This window comes from Adiantum capillus-veneris, chromosome 3, assembly GCF_014529385.1.
Source record: "Adiantum capillus-veneris isolate H3 chromosome 3, ASM1452938v2, whole genome shotgun sequence".
Taxonomy (NCBI): Eukaryota; Viridiplantae; Streptophyta; class Polypodiopsida; order Polypodiales; family Pteridaceae; genus Adiantum; species Adiantum capillus-veneris.
Genome location: NC_140933.1, coordinates 29,605,442 through 29,625,301, shown reverse-complemented (window position 1 = coordinate 29,625,301; position 19,860 = coordinate 29,605,442). Strand labels below are relative to the sequence as shown.

The 19,860-nt window shown below is 39.5% G+C and overlaps 1 protein-coding gene across 2 annotated transcripts; it reads left to right on the top strand.

The window, feature by feature from the left end:
- Positions 1–4,700: 4,700 nt before the first annotated feature.
- LOC147460669 (uncharacterized) lies at positions 4,701–7,267 on the top strand. 2 transcript variants are annotated; one of them, XM_086508389.1, is made up of 2 exons: positions 4,701–6,832; positions 6,958–7,267. In XM_086508389.1, the coding sequence occupies exon 1, from the start codon at positions 4,906–4,908 to the stop codon at positions 5,497–5,499; it is 594 nt and encodes a 197-aa protein (XP_086364515.1). In that variant the 5' UTR covers positions 4,701–4,905; the 3' UTR covers positions 5,500–6,832; positions 6,958–7,267. The 2 variants fall into 2 exon arrangements, with proteins under 2 accessions (XP_086364515.1, XP_086364514.1); XM_086508388.1 differs by having other exon boundaries at positions 4,701–6,861.
- Positions 7,268–19,860: the final 12,593 nt, after the last annotated feature.

Genomic DNA, 19,860 nt, shown 5'->3' with positions numbered 1-19,860 from the left:
CTTGCCCGAGATTGGACGAGCAACGAGGCAAGCTTTTTTGTTATGTCGACGCGATCAGCCTTCTTCCATCAATTGTACGCGGCATCGTGGTTTATGGCAGAATGTTCACTGTGGTGAATGAGGTCACGAGCTCGATATGCAATGGATACGGGAAGAGAGACTTGAGACTTGTGGATGAAGAGCAGACTCGATTGACACGAAATCTGGGTAGATTTCGCCTAATAGGAGAAAGAAGAGCGAGTAATAAGTAGTTGTCACATATCTTGGTTTTTTTGGGTAAATTTCTAAGTAGAAAATGAAAAATCCTAGTAGTGATTTTAGGGGACCTTAATGTTCAAGGTAAAGAATTAGGCATTTTAGTTAAAAATTCAGGGAAATACCTTAGATTTGGGTTTGAATGCCATTTGTCTCACTAGTACGGCCGGCCGTCTTCGACGACCTCTCTCTCTCCCCCTCTCTCCCTCTTTATCGCATTGTTTTGGATTTTAATCTTCAAATCCCCAATTACAACACGTGTAAAAAGCTCCCCTTTCGTCATATTATGTTAGTAGATTATCTTGACCCAAAAAGCAGGGTCAATAAAATGATCATTAAAAGTTCAAAAATACATTTTTCTCTCTCCATCTCTCTCTTATATAGGTAAACCACACCTACATAGATACGTGTAAAACTTTGAGGTGACAACGTTGTAGAGAACGTAAAAGATGGCCACCCTTTAATAAAAATTGAGGTTGAAGGGAGGGAGCCTTGTCAAAGAGGGAATCTATTAAGGCATGCCGTTCTGAGGAGGGAGTGAACTTTGAAGAGGGGCAGAGAGGAAGGCAGGGCAGGCCCATGATTTGATGTTAAGACAAGACCACACCCACTTTTTAGTTCAAAAAAAAAGAACAACAAGTATTAAACACTACCATACTTTGGTACCTTCTTATTCATGCATCACCCTTCTTACCATTATTGTCCCATCCATGTGTTATTTGTTAATGAAATTTATCCCACTGTCCCCATACAAAAGCTGCCTTACTAGTTTACTCCTGTGCTGCCACCCAAAGCTCATACACAAGGAATATAATTGATATGCCAATTAGCCTACAGGCTACGTGCATTAGTAACTTGCACTTTTTAGAGACTTTACCGATTGATCGTGATCAATTGACATCTTAGGTGCTCCCCACACGTTGGCGGGTGATCGTCAGATCTCCCTTGATTTGATGGACGTGACCTATGCGCACGTGCATGCACGCGGCGCGCCCACACACACACACTCTCTCTCACTATGCAAGAAATGGGGATAACCTTTGTTTATCCAATTGCACCTCTTTGAGGTGCAATTAGTGGAAAGGAGAAGAGTTACCCCTTCCTATGTGGGTTCCGCTTAATTATGTGCACATGAGAGTGGGTAACTCATAGGATTCGATGGATATGACAACGAGTTACAACCCACCCTTTCGCAACACAAAAAGGGAAGGTTGTGGGGTGGGGGTTTGGTGGTGGTGGTGGTGGTGGTTTAAAGAATCTGTTTCTAACTGCACCTCTTTGGGGTGCAATTAGTGGAGGGAGGGAGGGAGGGAAGGGGTAACCCTATGTGTGGGCATCCCTTAGGCTTGAATTACATCTCAATTAGGTCTCCCCAATATCTCAGAAAAATAAAAATTCTTTAGGAAATGAAAAGACACATTAAGGTGGAAAGTCAAAAGACATTTTGTGTCCATATAAATAGATGTCTTTTTCTTCTTTGATTTTTTAAAAAGCATTTTTTCCTTAGTTCTCTTTAGCGTTTTCTTGGTCCCCTCCCCCCCCCCCCCCCCCCCCCTCCTTCTCTCTCTCTCTCTCTCTCTCTCACTCGTGCGCACACAATGCTGTATTCATCTTTCTTTGGTAATATTGTTGCAAATCTGTGTGTTTTATCATTGTCTGTCGTTACGTGCTATAGATTAACGCATCGTTTTTTTTTGTTTTTGAGTGGAATCTTTGAATTAAGAACACCTTTTATTTTTTTAAAACCATTAGGAATACCTTTTAATTTATGTCCACAACACATACTATATAGTGAATATTGAAAGTGGCTACTGATACGACGGTGGGGTTGGCATTCAAAAAAGGTTAGTTCTAGTTGAGTGTTGGAAAAGGTTAATTTTGGTAGAGTGCATGTGATATGTTAGACGGGCTGGCCCCTTGTTCGAGTTTACTTTTGCCTAGGTTAGTTTAATAAATATGTTTTTTTTTTTTTTGCCATGGCATACAAAAAACCTTACATAGACGTAGATGACCAAATCATAGGGCTCCTCTGAGAAGGTGGAGGGTTCAAGACCGAGGGAGGGCAACGGGTCACATTTTTTATAAACTATTCAATTGCCCTGAGATCCCTGCTCTTGCCTCTTTTCACCTTTCAAACCCCAATTGGCATTCATTGGATACAGGTTTCCCTTGAAGTGAAAGACTTCATACTGTATAGTAGTGCTGGAAAATGTTAAGTTTGCTCGAGTGCAGATAATCCAAGAGATGGGGTGGCCCCTTTTTCGAGTTTACTTTTGTCTAGGCTAATTCATTGTATAGGTTTGTGTTTTGCCATGGCATTAAGAAACCTTACATGAGTGTGTGGCTAGAGCACAATTCTCCTAAGAGAAGGTGGAGGGTTCAAATTGAGGGGCAACTAAACATCTTATTTCTTAACTTGTTCAATTGCCTTGGGATTTCTGCTCTTCCCTCTCCGCATCATTAATCCATCATTTGGGGTTCATCGAATACCAGGTGCCCTTAAGGGGAAGGGAGAGGAGAGGAGAGGAGAAGGAAGGGAGACTTATTGATGCCTCCATGGCCAAGAGGATCAATCACCCACATTATCAGATGATCTGGGCCATTGATCACTTTTAGATGGAAAACAAAAAGTGGTCGCCATGTATCTCCTCGTGTTGAGCACACTACCCCATAACTCTAAGATCAGTGCATCACCAATGAACTATCGCACACTACTTGATGTACGTGTGAGTATTTGCAATTAAAAAGAAAAAAGTGATCGCCATGTATCTGCTCGTGTTGAGCACACTACCCCGTAACTCTAAGATTAGTGCATCATCAATGATCTATCACACACTACTTGATGTACGTGTGAGTATTTGCAACTATAAAAAAAAAGCAAAGTGGCATTCATAGGTAGTTCACTTTTGGTTCGATGAAGGATACATTGGGCAAATAAGTCATCTGTAGACCACTTTGGGTTCACATTAAGTTCACTTTGATTGGATCACAACAAGTGTACTTGTAGTTTAATCAGATGGTGGACAGGTGATCCTGCCTGCATGCTTGATTAGGACCATGGATCACATGTGATGGTCGAGGTGTCAAATAGTCATTTTGGAAGTGGCCTTCGTGGAGGTAGTCCACAAAATTAAGTAACACATGAGGGTCTTTAAGACCCCCGAGCGGTGGGATCCACGACTTTTAGCCCCTTGCAAAAATTTTGAGGCAGAATATGGGCGGATCCAAAAAAAATGCGGCCCCCACTTGCACCCACACATTTCGAACCTGGAACGTCATCTTAACGAGGCTGATGGCGTAACCACCGCACCCGTGCGCATCATTATAAGGCAAACATGAGCCTTATAAATAAATTCAAACGTCCACGGTCCCTTGTCCTAATTTACTAATTTTGTCCTTATTTACTTTTCAAAAATCTAATAGCGTTGTGCATCTAGTGATTCTCGCTTGTAGTTCCCCACCATGGATCCCATGTTCAAGGCTTCATTGAAGGACCGCTTGTTACTTAGTCCTAAAGGGGTGCTAGTAGGGATACACTTAGTGGGCATTATAAATGCAGACACTATTTAAGGTTATAATTGGGTATTGGCCTCGGACACTGCTTGACAAAAACTCCTTTAATTTTAAAATGAAGTTAATGCTTTTAAAAAAACCGTTTTCTTGGTCATGAATTATAAGGTCAAGCTAGTGATACGATGCCAAAATTAAGGTAAATATCAGGATTTATAACTAAAATGCACAATTTGTAATCTTGAAAATTAAAGTCCAATGAAATGACAACCCGATTTTTCATTTTCAACTGAGAAATTTACACTACAAACAGGGTTACGAAGTCAGAGTGGTGGAAAACCCAAACCTCCCACATACAAAATTTGAAATTTTCCATTAAATTTAAAATTTAAAGGTGAGAAAGCGTACAAAATGTAGAGAAATCCATGTGTAGTGTTCCGACTTTTTTGAAAAAAATTTATCAGAAAAAGGTTTATTCGAGTCTCAATGCGCTTTTGATGCACAGAAGGTTATAACGTGTGATGATGGCGGTTTAGGGTGATTTAACCGTTTTATCAAGAGCAAAAGCAAGCAAGCGTAAGCAAAGCCGTGATCATGCTTGGTGCTTTGGAAGCTGAAGAGAGGCTGAGAGTCTGAGACCAGATGGCACAGAGAGAGAGAGAGAGAGAGAGAGAGAGAGAGAGAGAGAGAGAGAGAGGACGAATGGGACGATGATGAGCTGCTACAGCTGCAGCAAAAGAGTACGCCCCGCCCCGTCTTGTCACCGACTCTCCCCCCCCTCTCTCTCTCTCTCTCTCTCTCTCTCTCACACACACACACACATACACACACATTCGCTCATTGGTATCTGAATTATGCAGCCTCGATTTGATCCGATTAGCACAAATTTAACTCTTTTCTTTTCCTCGTTTCAACGCTATAAATAGTGCGCGTCGTCCATGCTCTTCTACCACAATCTGCACAGCTCTCGCTCTCTCTCTCTCTCTCTCTCTCTCTCTCTCTCTCCCCCTCCCCACACACATTCATCATCACTTCCACTCTCAGCAATAGAGACTTACACATGCATGGGCGATTATCACATACATCCAAGCACACTGTTAAGCCTTTGATTGTAATTGCTGCACATATAACGCCATTCTGATGTATGTGTGTGTGTGTGTGTGTGTGTGTATGTATAGCTACGTGATATTCCAGCGAGCTCGAGTATTTCTAATGTGCGTTCGAGCCTATGATGTGCATATTGCTGTTGCAATAAACACGTTGCTGTATATGAGTTGCTTTATTTTTGCATGGCGGGTGCGCAGTACTCTTGGCGCTTCGCCTCTCTCCCAGATGGGACACCTAGAGACAGAGAGAGAGCCAGAGGGGGGCTCTCTCTCTCTCTCTCTCTCTCTCTCTCTCAGCACGGCTCGAGTTCGAGACTTGTCCAATAGATTGTTTTCACGATCCCCCCCTTCTCTCTTAAAAATGTTACATTGCTTTCATCTCTCTCTCTCTCTCTCTCTCTCTCTCTCTCTCTCTCTCTCTCTCTCTCTCTCTCTCTCTCGGTGGTGTAGTATGCAGCTTTTTATCATTAGAGTATGCATTATATTACTACAAAGGTGTCAGGAGAAACGGGAGTTCCCTTCAGTCCAACCCCGGCGAGTGTGGAGGGTTGGGCAGCACCTACTTCATTCACTCTCCTGGCTTTCCTTCTTTCAACAGTTCATTGTATTGCACCAAGCTACTATCTGATCCTTACTATATCTACGTGTGCAATCGACCAAGTGAAAGAGAGTATGAACATTCTCATCCTCATGAGAGATCTAGAGAAAGAGAGTCTAACGATGAAGGATTGCCAGGCTCGTGATTGAAGTAGGAGCCGCTCCTCCCTCCCTCATTTCTTTTGCCAGTCTTGGACTGAAGGGAGCTCCCTCTTCTTCTTTCTAACTTGAATCAAAGTAGAAGACAATGAAGCAACTTTGAGACTTCTTTGTTTTTCTAAAATGGTTCACACACTCACAACCCAGCTATTCTTAGTGGTTTCTAGTCAAACATAGTTGTAAACTATGATTGTTTGTGTGGGTAGGTACTTGAAAATTTTCAACTATCGTGGAACTAATTGCATGTGAATGTTACAACAAGATGAAAGCTCAATGAGAAAGAAAACAATAATCGGCCTATTAGAGTAGGTTAGCATATATTTGAAATTTGGCAAAATTGAAATTATTTCAATAGATGCTCCTTGGGATGGAACATATCATGTGTCCCTTGATTGTACACAAGGACTTCAGAAAGTAGATGATATTCAATAGATTGGTTTTTTTTTTGTTGTATGCTATTAAAATTCCATGCATATTCTTGTTGCCTCTAGAAGCTGTTCAAAGATATATATGTTCACATTATACAAAGATATATATGTTCACATTATACAGTATTCTAGCTAGTGCATATGGATCCTTTGCCCAAGTTGTAGCTTCAAGATGCGATCAATATGCTTTCGATCCAAATTGTGCTCCATGGAATGAAGCTCAAATGCATTCTCCCTCTCTTGGCCCTATTGTATTTTACACGTAGTATCTCTATTCTACACAACCTTTGACTATGTGGATAGCTTTTATTTCTCTATGTTTAATTTCATCATCTAATAGTATGCCACATATAGTGACGTCACTATGTCAAATCTTTGCTCTCAATAGAAAGCTTAAATTGATCATACCTTGAATAGAGATCTCACGTGATAGTTGTTCTTATTTTAAATTTTATTTGAGTAGTCTAATTTGCTATTTTATTTCTTTTGAAGCAATACTTAATTTATAGAAGTATATTTTAAATAGATAGAATATACGACTACATCAAGCTTGATCTTTGTATGTAATCAAATTGTAAGTCTCACAGTTTTTATGTTTATGACATGCTCTAGGCATGAATTTGTAAGATTGGTGCTCGATAATATTCAAATTCTTTTTGTATTGGTTGCTATTTGAGTTTTCCGAGGATTGATCAAACTAATCCTCAAAATTTCTATCTCTTTTTGAGGTTTAATTTATGGAATCAATCGCGGACATGGAAGAGGACATTGGACATGGTAGATGCTGGACAAGTCCTTCTCAAATGGTCAATTATAGTTTGTGATCGCCTCTTCCGGCCACTTAAGCTTTGCTCTCAAGCCACTAATTCGATTGTCCTTTTTTTTTTTGGGTGCAATTTCAGATCACTTGTGTAGAGCATGGGAATTCTACATAAGCATGCAGATGTGCTACTCAATATCGAGGAGTGGCGTTCTTGTTGATTAACTGCATCAAGCAATTTTCCCTTGCTAGTGAAGGTTCCATCTCTTGTTCTTGGGGAGGTGCTTTGACAGTTTTAGTGAGGGTCACATCTTTCTATTGATGTTTTCCATCTTCTCATATATGGAGAGGCTTGATAAGCTTCAATGCAGAATCGCCCATTGCTTTTGAAACTTGATCCATATGTATTCTTGAAAAAGGGGATTAATTATCGACACAAGGGTTTTAGTTCAGTTTGGTGACTCCAAATGTTCACCTTCTCAAATAGTAATTTTCCGTGAGCCTGGTTTCTAGTTTACTTGGTAAAATCTTGGATACTGTTTTCAATGAATTGATTAATCTCTTGAAAATGATTTTGGTTTTGCCACTTTGGAAAGTACATTGATGTTAGCTAGTAGCTTACCCGATCACAAGAAGATTTAGAAAATGGAGTCCCTTTTAGTGTTTTTCATACAATGCATAACATCATGAGCAGTGCTCGAAAAAAACCTAGGTTTAGTGTAATCCCACCTACAAATTTTGAAATTTACCTCTTAATTTTATTTTTGAAGGTGAGAAGGTGAGAACCTACAAAGTTTTGAAAAGAATAATGTAATTTGGTGTAAAAACCTTCAAATTTTGTCGATTTACCTCTGTTGTTTCACATATGTAGGTTTGCCAAGGTTTTGGAATAAAAGTTTTTTTCGAGCATTGCTCGGGAGGCACCACATACCTAGCTAGATACGATTGGGGACAGGGGACCACCGGCCCCCCCATTGGGCCAGCGGTCCCCTGCCCCCAATCGTACCTAGCTAGGCATGCGGTGCCTCCCTCACAGAAGCTCATGATGTTGAGGTAAGTCACAATGTGAGAATTATTGTGAGAATCTGTCCAGAACCTCTTGTGGATTGATAGCTAGTTACCACTAGCCAGGCGTGTCTAAAAGAATTCTTGTTTACCTTAAGGAATTTCTTTTGACAATTTTTCACACGGTATGATTGGATAGAAAATGGGATAAAATTAAGTCATCAATTAAGGTGCAACATCTTGAAGGACTAATTTGTAAAGCCACATGGAGTTTTTCTAGATTAATTCCCTTGAAGATCGATCAAATAATTTTTTATTATGACAAAGGTGACCCTCAAAATCTTGATCACATCTTTTTTTAAATTTATTTTTTGGGTCAAAACTCACAATTTGTGAGTGGATTCGTATCAAGCACAACATAAAATTTCAAAATAGTCTCAAGTCTAGGCTAAGCCTTGAGGTGCTGAAGATTACAAATTGAATGTCTATCGCCTCTCTCTGAGGCTAATCAAAATCGATGAAATATAGTTCTAGGCTTTTACTTCTCGTAGATTGACAACATGGCATGGGTAGCCTTAGACCACTCTCCCGAGCCTTGCTTGCTTTCGAGCGTACAGATCATCACTTTGCTTTCTTCTCTGAGAAGCTTGCTACATCAAGGTCTCCCTCAAAACACATGACCTTGTTCGTTGCCAGCCATATATGGTGAAAGAAGTACCTGACCCCTCAAGGTCTTTTATCATGTTGTTAGTTATATCATATATAAAATTTATTCTCAAATCAATGAGTTCTTTGCACGAGTCATTGTTTTGGCCCTTTATAGTTGGATTATATCAAGACCATGTATGTCTACTTTGTTTTTCAAAAATAATTTATATTTTTCATCTTTGAAAACTTCGACTCACCTTTGCTGCTAGTTTTCATATAGAAAATATAAGCAACCATAAAAAAATATTCTTTGAAAAAAGATTGAAAAAAATATGGTGAAAAGTCACATATGGTTGTTTTTGTTGTGGTTGTGATTTTCTTTAAATATAAAAATTACAAAATATAACATTTTTAAAGAAGTTCACTCTATTTGTAAATGTTAATGTTGCCTCTAAAAAAGATTACAAAACATAAAACAAGACTTTTAACTCTCTTTCTTGCGAGGAACTGTTGTGTCTTCGATAGCGACCTCTCCGTGGCTAGCTTCTCAAAGATTGTACAAGAAAGCAAGGAGTTAATTTATGTGGTAAGTAAAAAAGGCATAGCTCGAATGAGTGGCTTAGGGCAACCCTCGTCATCCGATCGAGCCTTGCTTTGTAAAGGATTTAGTTGTCTGCAATAGGAAGCTACTAAGTAATTGTAACTAAGCTCGGTTATAACCCTTTGTCCCTCAATAATTGGCCTAAGTTTGAGAGTGATTTAGATAGCTTTTGGTGGCTTTATAACACAATCAATCACAATTGTGAGTTTCTAAAAAAAAAAGACAAGACTTTTAATTTAACTCTCCAATGGAGCTATGCATCAAATGGACTCTAAATGACAATAGACCCTAAACTCTACTGTCAAAAGTGCACTTGGTAAATTATATATATATATATATATATATATATATATATATATATATATATATATATATATATATATTATTGCAAGTGTGATCAAAAGATAAGCAAAGAGAACTAAGAGATTTAACCCTAAGACAGTGTAGGTCTCTTTTTCTTCATGGGTTGATTGAGTGGCATCTAAGCATGTCCAAAAGGTGCATTTGCTAAAGAGTGATTGCCCTTTTGATGAAGGTGTAAAACCTTCATCGATCGTCTTGTTCTTTCCATCAAATTGAAGATGTCTGCTAATGGTATAAGATCTTCAATGTGCTTACATTTAAGCTTTTGCTTTGATAAATTGAAATGATATTTGAAAATTCATTATTTTGAGAAGAAAAAAATTTAATGTACTTTAGAACTGAACTTTATTTCTTGCACTCTAGAACAAAAAGCAAATAACTTGATGTGAAGAAGAGATCTTGATGTGAAGTTATTGGTCTTAATTGATATCAACAAGCATGTGCTCTCATTATGTTGAGACTTGCTTTCTTATCGATGTCTTCATTTGAAATTTAGTTTTATTTCTTTTTTGGAAATTATTGAACATGTTCAAATTCTTTAAACAATGTACATGTAAGATATATTGGAGATTCAAGTGGAACATTATGTATGAATGTGTGCTCACCTTGAATCATATGAGTCCATTTGGGTGCATTCAAGTCTAATGTCATACTGGGTACCATTAAATGTAGCAAGAGTCCATAAAAATTCAAATGGGTGCAATTGCTTTGTGAACAATAGCATTAAATTGAGCTCAATTGTGCACAATTGATTGCAAATAAGTCATCATTCCATATAATTTTTTTGGTACCAATCACACGTTCTTGTCCTCATTAAGTGACGACCGTTCATAAGCACAACAATGGAAAGCCTACCTGGATGGACGTAAAATATCTTGATTTGACTCTCCCAAAATGTAGCTTCATAAGAAACAATTTAATCTTTCTTATCTAGCAAGGTTTACTAATCCTCAAGGCCAACTAGCCAATGAGTATTTTGCTCATCACTAGGCGCGTTCACTATGTGTAAAACTACGTATCACGTGCATTCAAGACATGTTTGTTAAACCTCTTATTTGTGAATTTTGTTAAGAAAATAATGTACCCTTTTCTTTTAAAATCTATAATTTTTTTCCAAATTTGAAAAAATAATGCCCTTTTGTATGTATATTTCTGTAAGTTTCAAGAACTTTAAATACCTTCTGTTGAAATCACATGATAGGTTACATTTTTATTAGGTGACCTCGCCGGGGCTCATCATGTGGGGTTAAAGGCACTCATATTTGGTATGGGACACACACTCCCCATGGACATATAAAGGGTTGCAAAAGAGTATTGTTGAGAGAGGTAGTTGTAAGGTAGATAGAAGAAGAAATCTCAAAGGGTGGGATTTTAGGCTTTTATTAGAATAGCCTATGTTTCCATTGGAGCTAAAGGCTAGCTATGATCAGTCATTTTTCCAATGCAACATCCAAATGTATGTAGCATTGCATCCAACGAATTGACACCTATGTGGCTTTGCTAAACTAGCCCATTCTCAACCTTCAAGAACATCATAGTGGTGAAGGTTAGAAATATCCAAGGAGTCGACCTCAGAAGGGGCTAAGAGCCACCCACCTCAACTCTTGTTCCAAACATAAAAACAAGGTTGCAAGAAAGAAGAGATGGAGTAGCCATGAGAAGTGTACTAGAGGAGCAAGCAAGTTTTGAATAACAAAAAAAAAAAGGCTCAAAGTGATAGCTCATCTCCTACTATTATAGTTCAATGTCCTACTACACAAGCTCCTAGAGAGATGCATTCCATTACACATGAAGAGCTAGGGCTGGTATGTAGAGCATAACACGAGGTTGGTAGCCTAACACGACATAAAAGTGTCCTTTCATGATTTTGAAAAACACCTCCAAACTCATACGAGATCCATTTTTAAAAAAATCCTTTCTTGTGCTTAAAGTTAAGATACTGTGGTGTGTTCGGAAGACGGGACCAAACTCGGCCTGCTCACCACCATAATAACTAGAAGGAGTACAACAACCCATCATTATCTTGGCATCTACTTGAGGGTTCACACCAAGGCCATCCGGCCACACACCACACCTCCCCCCTTAGGGAGAAAAAGATGGACATCTTTTTAGAATTTTAGGCTAGGAATAGACTTGACATGAAGGGATCAACTCCAATGCCTCATCTGGGAGGAGTGATCATACAACAGTTTAGGGGCTAAGGGATTGAGCTTGGGGGCTAGACTCGTCATCATGACGATCATCATCTAGGCATGGAACTCGTACATCTCTCTTATGCAAACATTAGGTTGCTATCCCAATTAATGGACAAGACAAGGAGTGACTAGGGGTTGCAATATAACAACAAAGGAAGCAATGTTTTTGGTGACATACATGCTCCCCTTGTTGCGATGATAAAGGATTATTTAATAAAACTAGAGTGTGGAATGAATTGATGGGAAAATTTGACTATCACTATCACTAAACACATAAAGAAAGGATGAACTACAGGGCTACAACTTTGCATCACGACTATGGAAGCGAAAAGACCAGGCATTTTTGCAACTAAGATGTAGCAACTATCGTGTCTTTGATTATACTGGAACCCGGAACCTTTGAGAACCACTCGTAAACCAAGAGAACAGAATATCCCAAGAGAATGGGCTACGTAGAGTAAACTGATTGTAGGTTGTTGTAACAGACACTCATGAAAGTCCAAATGCATTAACAAATTGGCCACTGTTTTGTTGTTGGATTTTCCTTTGCTTTGACTTCTACTAGGAGGCGGGACTATCTCAAGTCTGAGGACATTAATTAAGCTGTCAGCATGATTGACGCAAAATCCTTGTCGTATTTTCTCGCCTAGTGTAATTAGGGAACAATTCAAGTCCGTGGTTGTAGCTAATTTGGGCTTGGGAGTTGCGGCCTTCTTGGGAGCTGCTTTGTTGCGGGCTTCCCTCTTTGGCATTGCTACCTTCTTGGGTGCCAAAGCGACAGCAGGAGCTTTAGACTTTGCAAATGATCTTTGAAAATCCCTCAACCATAGCATTCCACTCAAAATGACAATCTTTTAAAATCAACTGTATCCTAAGAAGGTTGAGGATTTTTCTACATTGTATAATACTTTTTCCTCTAAGCTTTAATGAGTCAGTGATCATATGACGTTGTTCTTTTAGCCTCACCAATTTCATTTTGGGACAAAGAATAAGACTCAAAATTATATAGCCATGCTCATTGTTGGTGCTAATGTGCATGGGCCTTTGCATTCATAAGTAGCCATGGACCACTTTAAAAACATAAAAAAGGCTATCACCATTGACAATTTGTGCATAATACAAAAGTACTAAAACTACAAACATGAGAAAACTAGCCTCCACATTTTGATTTTTTCAATTCCCTAGAGAATGCTCGATATATAGAAAAAAATAGAGATCATGATTTGATATCGATATAAGCTATAAAGTTTGCATAGTTGGAATTAGCAATTCCATGAAGATTAAAGTTGTTAACGTTGAATGTCTCTAATTCTTGTTGAATCAAAAAACTCAACCTTGCTTGTATAGTTTGCTATATGGGGTATTTGATGCCCCAAAACTCAAGAAAGAATAGGTTTATGTTATGAAACTCATGTGCATAATCAAAATTTTCTTTGGATTTTATTATAATCACTAAAAGAATCATGAAAGTGTAGAATTTGGCAAAAAATCAAGACTAGAAAATCTTTGTATTTAGGTCATAACTTGCATAATAACCATTTGATTCTCCTTAGAATCATGGAAACATGTTGATAACTACTAAGAGTGATTTTGTAGCAATTTAGATCTCACAAAGATGAGTTCTTATGTATTGTAGGTGCAATTTTTTTTAAAAAAACAAAAAATAGCACACGGTTTTTACAAAGTTTAGGTTGAGAAATGCTTTGCAAGAATAAGGTTAAAGGTGAAATTAGTAGCCAAAAAAAAGTCAAGTTGTTTCAGCTCATAAGCCAACTTTGTGGATATATCACCAAGAGTTTCTTGTTGAAACGAATCAATAATACAAAGAAAATGGTCACTTAGTAGGACATAAAAGTGTCTCAGGACATATAAATGTCCCATTACCAATGTAGTGTTAAGTAGTATTGCCAAAAGTGTAGGATACCCCCCTTAAATGCTTACCTAGCCTCTAGCTTAGACAATGTCATTTAGAGTGTAGGTTTATAATAAGTCATCCCTTTAGGCTACAAAACTTGTTCCTCTAGACATTTATATACACTAGAATAGATGAGCATCACATACATTTTTTGGATAAAATGGTTGCATCATTTCAATCATAGGATGTAGAAGGAGAATTTTCTCTTCATGAATCATGTTGATTGAAACTATCACATGTGGACATAATTTTCTTCTACATTCCAACACTCTATTTTGTTACGAATAAACTTGTTGCACTTCTTACGCTTTGGCTTTCCATATTTCCAGTGGTTGTTGGCGCCGTGACCATTTTTCTTACAAGTTTAACATGTAATCCTAGATCTTGTGGTGTAGAAAACTTTCTTAGACTTATGTATAGGGCGTACACTATTGAGAAGCATTGCACATGCTTCCTTTTCATTGGTTTGTTGACCAATGGTTGACAATTGTGTTCTAGTGCTTTTAAACCAACTCACTAGTGAAACAATAAATTAATTTATTTTATTGTAGTTGCAATTTGTAGAATTGAAAGTCTAATTTAGAAATTTTGGCTTCTCCCAGGAGCTATGAAGAGTGCCCTATACTCAACCTCACAACTGGAAGTGGCCATAGTAGGTTGCTTCTTGCTCATCCATGATATGCATGAACTACCGAGCATAAAACAAAAACCACTTGTGGACACTCACGTGTCAAAACAACTAGCCCAAGTCGAGTCCAAAAAAGCATGTAAATTTGGCGACAATGATCCCCCCTTGGGATAAAACAACCCAAGATATAAAGTACCACTCACTTAGAAAAAGATCCGTTTGACAGCCTGCTAAATCTTAGACCGTGGGCTATTCATAAATCTGTTGACCGGTGAGACTAAAAACTGGTTATTTGACCTTGTGTTGCATACATAGATAAGGCATTCAAAATTTTTTGTTAAAGAGTGACATCGGCAGGATCACCAGCATCATGAAGACTCAATTTCAAACATGTTTCCTGAAGGAGTACGAGCGGAAGTGCGACGCGAGAGAGAGTGCGAGAAGAAGAGCATGACGATATGGTGAACTCCCTCTACTGTAATGTGTAGAGCATAGTGAGTTCTTATTAGGTTTTTACAAAAGAATATGTGTACATACCTGGCGGCCCGCCCACTTACCTGGGCGACCACATTGGGCTTTATACCCCAACAACCTCCCACTTAAAGTCCAATGTGGTACTTTAAGTGTGAGAGAAGCTACTATACAAGCTAATATACAAGAGATGTAGAGAAGTGATGTACTACCCTACACCTAATTGCTTGCGAAAATGCGCAAAGCTCTCTGAGGGAAGTCCTTTTGTAAGCAGATCAACAGGATTTTCTGTGGTGTGAACTTTGACAAGCTGAAGTTGCTGATCCTCGAGCATTTCCCTGATGAAATGATACTTCACATCCACATGCTTTGTCTTTGAGTGATAAACTGGATTGCGAGCCAATTGTATAGCACTTTGACTATCACAATATAACACAGGCATCTCTTCTTTGATTCCCAAATCTGTTACTAGTCGATTAAGACAAATTGATTCTTTGCATGCCTCTGATGCTGCACCATATTCAGCCTCTGTAGTAGACTGAGTAACACAATCTTGTAATCTAGAACGCCATGATATTGCTCCACCAGCCAATGTAAAGACATCCCCTGACGTAGACCTTCGATTTTCTAAGTCACCTGCATAATCTGAGTCTGTAAAACCATTTACACTTAGCTCCTGACTCCCATAGCATATACGCATACTCTTTGTAGCTTTCAGGTATCTCAATATTCCTTTCACTGCCTCCCAAAGTTTCTTGCCTGGGTTTGACATGTATCGACTTACTACTCCCACTGCAAATGCAATTTCTGGGCGAGTAGCAATCATTGCATACATCAAACTACCCACTGCAGACGCATATGGAATCTTATCCATTTCAGCCTATTCTTCCTTAGACACAGGACAATCTTGTTTGCTAAGTTTCACATATGGTGGCAATGGAACACTCAGTGCCTTTCCCTTCTCCATATTGAAACGTTGCAAAACCTTGTCAATATACTCTGTTTGAGATAACCAAATCAACTTCTTTGATCTGTCTCTCTCAATGCGCATACCAAGTATATGACTTGCCTCACCCATGTCTTTCATGTCAAACGATTTTTCCATCTTTTACTTCAAAGCTGAAATTTCTTTCAAGTGCTTGCCAGCAATGAACATGCCATCCACATACAAAATAAGGATCAGCCAACTACCATCCTTAGCCTTCTTTGTATATAGAAAGTGATCGAACTCACTACGTTTGTAGCCTTGAGAAAGCATAAACTTGTGGAATTTATGGTACCATGCCCTCGGTGATTGTTTTAAGCCATAAAGACTCTTTAACAACTGACATACCCAATCTTCCTTGCCTTTGTCAAAAAACCCTTCTGGCTACTGCATGTAAATTTCCACATCTAAATCACCATGCAAGAACGCTGTCTTGACATCCATTTGGTGCAACACCAAATCTAATATAGCAACCAATGCAAGAAAGCATCTCAATGTAGTCATCTTGACCACCGGAGAAAAGACTTCATCAAAGTCAATGCCTTGTTCTTGCTTAAAGCCCTTGGCAACAAGCCTTGCTTTGTACTTTGGCTGACTATAATGAGCGGTGATCTTATACCTGTAAACCCATTTACAAGGTAGAGCCTTTTTGCCCTGTGGTAATTTAACTAGCTTTCATGTCTTGTTTTTATGCAGAGCTGTCATCTCTGACTGCATGGCCAATTGCCAATTCCCGGAGTCCTTCATTTGCACTGCTTCCTTGTAACATGAAGGCTCATTGCAATCAGTCAACATGACATAGTTCATAGATGGAACAAACCTATTAGGAGGTTGCGTGACACGTCCAGATCTACGCACAATAGGTGGCTCAGGCTCAGCCACAACCTGTGGTTCCACTCTATCCTGTCCTTGCTCCTCTTTAGCCCTGACATTTTGTCTTGCACGTGCAGGTCCATCTTCTTGGAAGACAACTCTTCTAATCTCCTCAACCCTCTCTGGATTAGAATGATATTTGGATTCATTAAAGTGAACATCATTGCTGCGGACAACCTTTCTGGATTCGGGATCCCAAAGTCTGTACCCCATCTCACCAGAACTACCATAGCCTAGAAAGATGCACTTTCTACTCTTTGGCTCAAGTTTGTTCCTAAATTCCTTTGGAACGTGAGTATATGCCTCACAGCCAAAGACTCTGACATGCTTGTATGAGGGCTTTTTTGCCTGACCATACCATCTCTAGCACTGAATCCTTCTGCAAAACCTTGCTAGGAGATCTATTTACAAGATGAACAGCTGTTGATACAGCTTCAGCCCAAAACCCATTTGGCAGCTGTGCATTAGACAACATACTTCTGACCTTCTCTTGTATGGTCCTATTCATCCTCTCAGCAACACCATTTTGAGGAGGATTGTAAGGAGCAGTAAGTTCACGTTTTATACCTTTTGACTCACAAATGTCGTGAAAGGCCTTTGAAACATACTCTCCACCATTGTCAGTGCGTAAGCATTTAAGCTTCTTGCCACTCTCATTCTCCACAAGTGTCACAAACGTTTTGAAAACACTAAACGCTTCATCCTTGTGGTTGACAAAGTAAACCCATACTTTCCTCGAGTAATCATCTATAAATGTCATAAAGTAAGAAGCTCCCCCTAGAGATAGGTTAGGCATAGGTCCACACAAATCACTATGAACAAGTGCCAACTGTGTATCTCTTCTACTGCTTCTATGCTTATGTGGCTGTTGTGTTTGCTTACCATACAGACAATGTTCACAGAATTCAAAATCATTAAATGAAAAGCCAGGCAAATAACCAGAACGAGACAAGATTTCCATTCCCTTCTTGGAGATATGTCCTAACCGGCTATGCCACAAAGAAACGTTCGGCTGCTCGGTTACATTGATTACATTTTTAGAGACATTTGATACATAAATCATGTAAAGTCCTCCAGACTTTACTTCATGTGCTACTGTCATAGAACCCTTGGATATCTTCCACATGTTCTGTCCAAAAGTGGTGACGTAGCCAGCATCATCAAGTAAACCTGTGCTGATCAAGCTCTTTGTAATTGCGGGAACATGTCTCACATTCTTCAGCGTCAAAGAAGAGCCATTCTGAAACTTCAATTGAACATCTCCAACACCTAAGATCTCACATGTTTGCCCATTGCCTAGCCGAACATGATCTTTAGTGGTCACATAAGAAGTAAAACACTCCTTGTTTGGAGACACATGAAGTGATGCCCCTGAGTCTATAATCCAGTCACTCAGTGCATTTCCATCAGATGCTGTAAGAAGAGCTGAGTCCATTGTATTCTTCAAGAAGTAGATGTCTCCTGACACTAGACTGTCATCCTCTGCAACAGTGTTTGTAACATTTATTTCTTGAATCTTCACTGAGGACTTTTTCTTCTCACCATGGTCTTCAGCTTTCTCTTTGCCTTTTTCTGCTTTCCATTCTCTGCAGTCTCTTTTCATGTGACCCTTCTTGCCACAATGGTAGCATTCTATGTCACTCTTGCCTTTAGCACTGCGGGACTTGCTATGAGATTGATTCCTCTTTCCACCTTTGTACTTTTCTTTGGTCCTTCCCCTGTCTTTCTATTGGTTTCTTCAGTAAGCAAACTTCCTTCTACACCTGCTATGTTCAAACCATCTAGAGGTGCAGAATTACTCAAAGCTGTGCGAAAAGTGTCCCAACTTTCCGGCAATGTGATCAACAGGAACATAGCTCTAACAGGTTCATCAAACTTGACACCTTGAGCTGACAACTGATTGTAGATTGTGTTGAATTCATTCAGATGATTGGACATAGGTGTCCCTTCTTTCATCTTCAAGTCAACAAGCTTCTTAAGCCAGTATACCTGTGAAGCTGCACTCAGCTTCTCATAAAGATCACTCAGCTTTAACCATGCTTGATAAGCCGACATCTCGTCTGCTACATTGAAGTAAACGCTTTCTGCCAAAGTCAGCATAATGGTAGAAAGTGCCAATTTATCCATTTCGCTCCATTCATCTTCGTCCATATCTTCTGGTTTTATCCCCTTGAGCTTTATAGGTTTTATCTGCTTCTTTTATACCAACACGTGCTAAATCTGCTGCTTCCACAATGGGAAATTCGTTCCATCCAGCTTCTTGATATTGTAAAGAGCAGTGTCCTGTGATCCAGCCATAGCTACGCTTCACAGTAGTTTACTTTCCTGGGAAAAATTCGGCAGAGTTTCCCCTGTAAACTGACCTCTGAACCAATATCAACCTGTCAAATGAACCAAGAAAGCTTTAGATTCTACAGAAATTTTGGCAGAGTCTCCTTTGTAAAATGGCTCTGGTGTACTAAAACCAGACCAAAAAACAGCTCAAAAAACACTGTCTCTCTGACACTGTAAGCTGCGGGTAAACCTGTCCTGCACATGTACTGTCTCTGACTGTCCTGTCACTGTCCTGTAAGCATAGACTGCAACAATGCCTCAACGGCAGTAAAGAAAAGATGCAATCTCAACTGTCTAACTCACAGTCAATACATCTTAGCTGCCTATCTAAGGGTGCTCAAGGGATCGCTCCAAGACCTGTATCACCGAAAGGATCTCAACATTCGAGAATCCCCCAGCTCAATAAAACCTCACTCGACCCTCAACAAAGGCTGCAGTAAATCTGATAGTACATAGACTTCCCACAAAGTCATACATCCACAAATTTCCCACTATATGCTATAACCGCTGCGGCGGTTGTTTGCTGCGTGACTCACAGCCAACAAACCCTCAACAAACATACATCATCTCTGACAATACATCCCATGTGGAAGTACCTGCAATGTCAGGATGAAATCTGGAATATCAAGCATCAAACACAAGCTACCTGATGAACTAGTGGATGTCGCCTACAGTCTGTGTGTAGATGCGCCCGTGTCGTATGTGATACGCCTCCAAGAAGTGTGAGCCGTCCTTCGATGTGTAGATATCCACAAATCAACACTCTGGGAGTGTCGATATCCTCAGCACCTGCAGTCATAGGCCGAAAACCCCAAATTTGCAGAGTCAGATCTGCACCCGTCGAGACCACGTAGTCGAAAATGGCCTGCGCAGAACTTTGTCGAAGCCAAACGGTGGCCGAGATGACCTCAGAATGAAATTCTGTCAACATCGAGCCCTTTGAGCTCACCCACAGGATTTGGGTCCGTGTCTTCGCCTGTCGAATTTCACTCCAATCTGAGCTGGTGACTCTAGCCTCCTGCAGTGC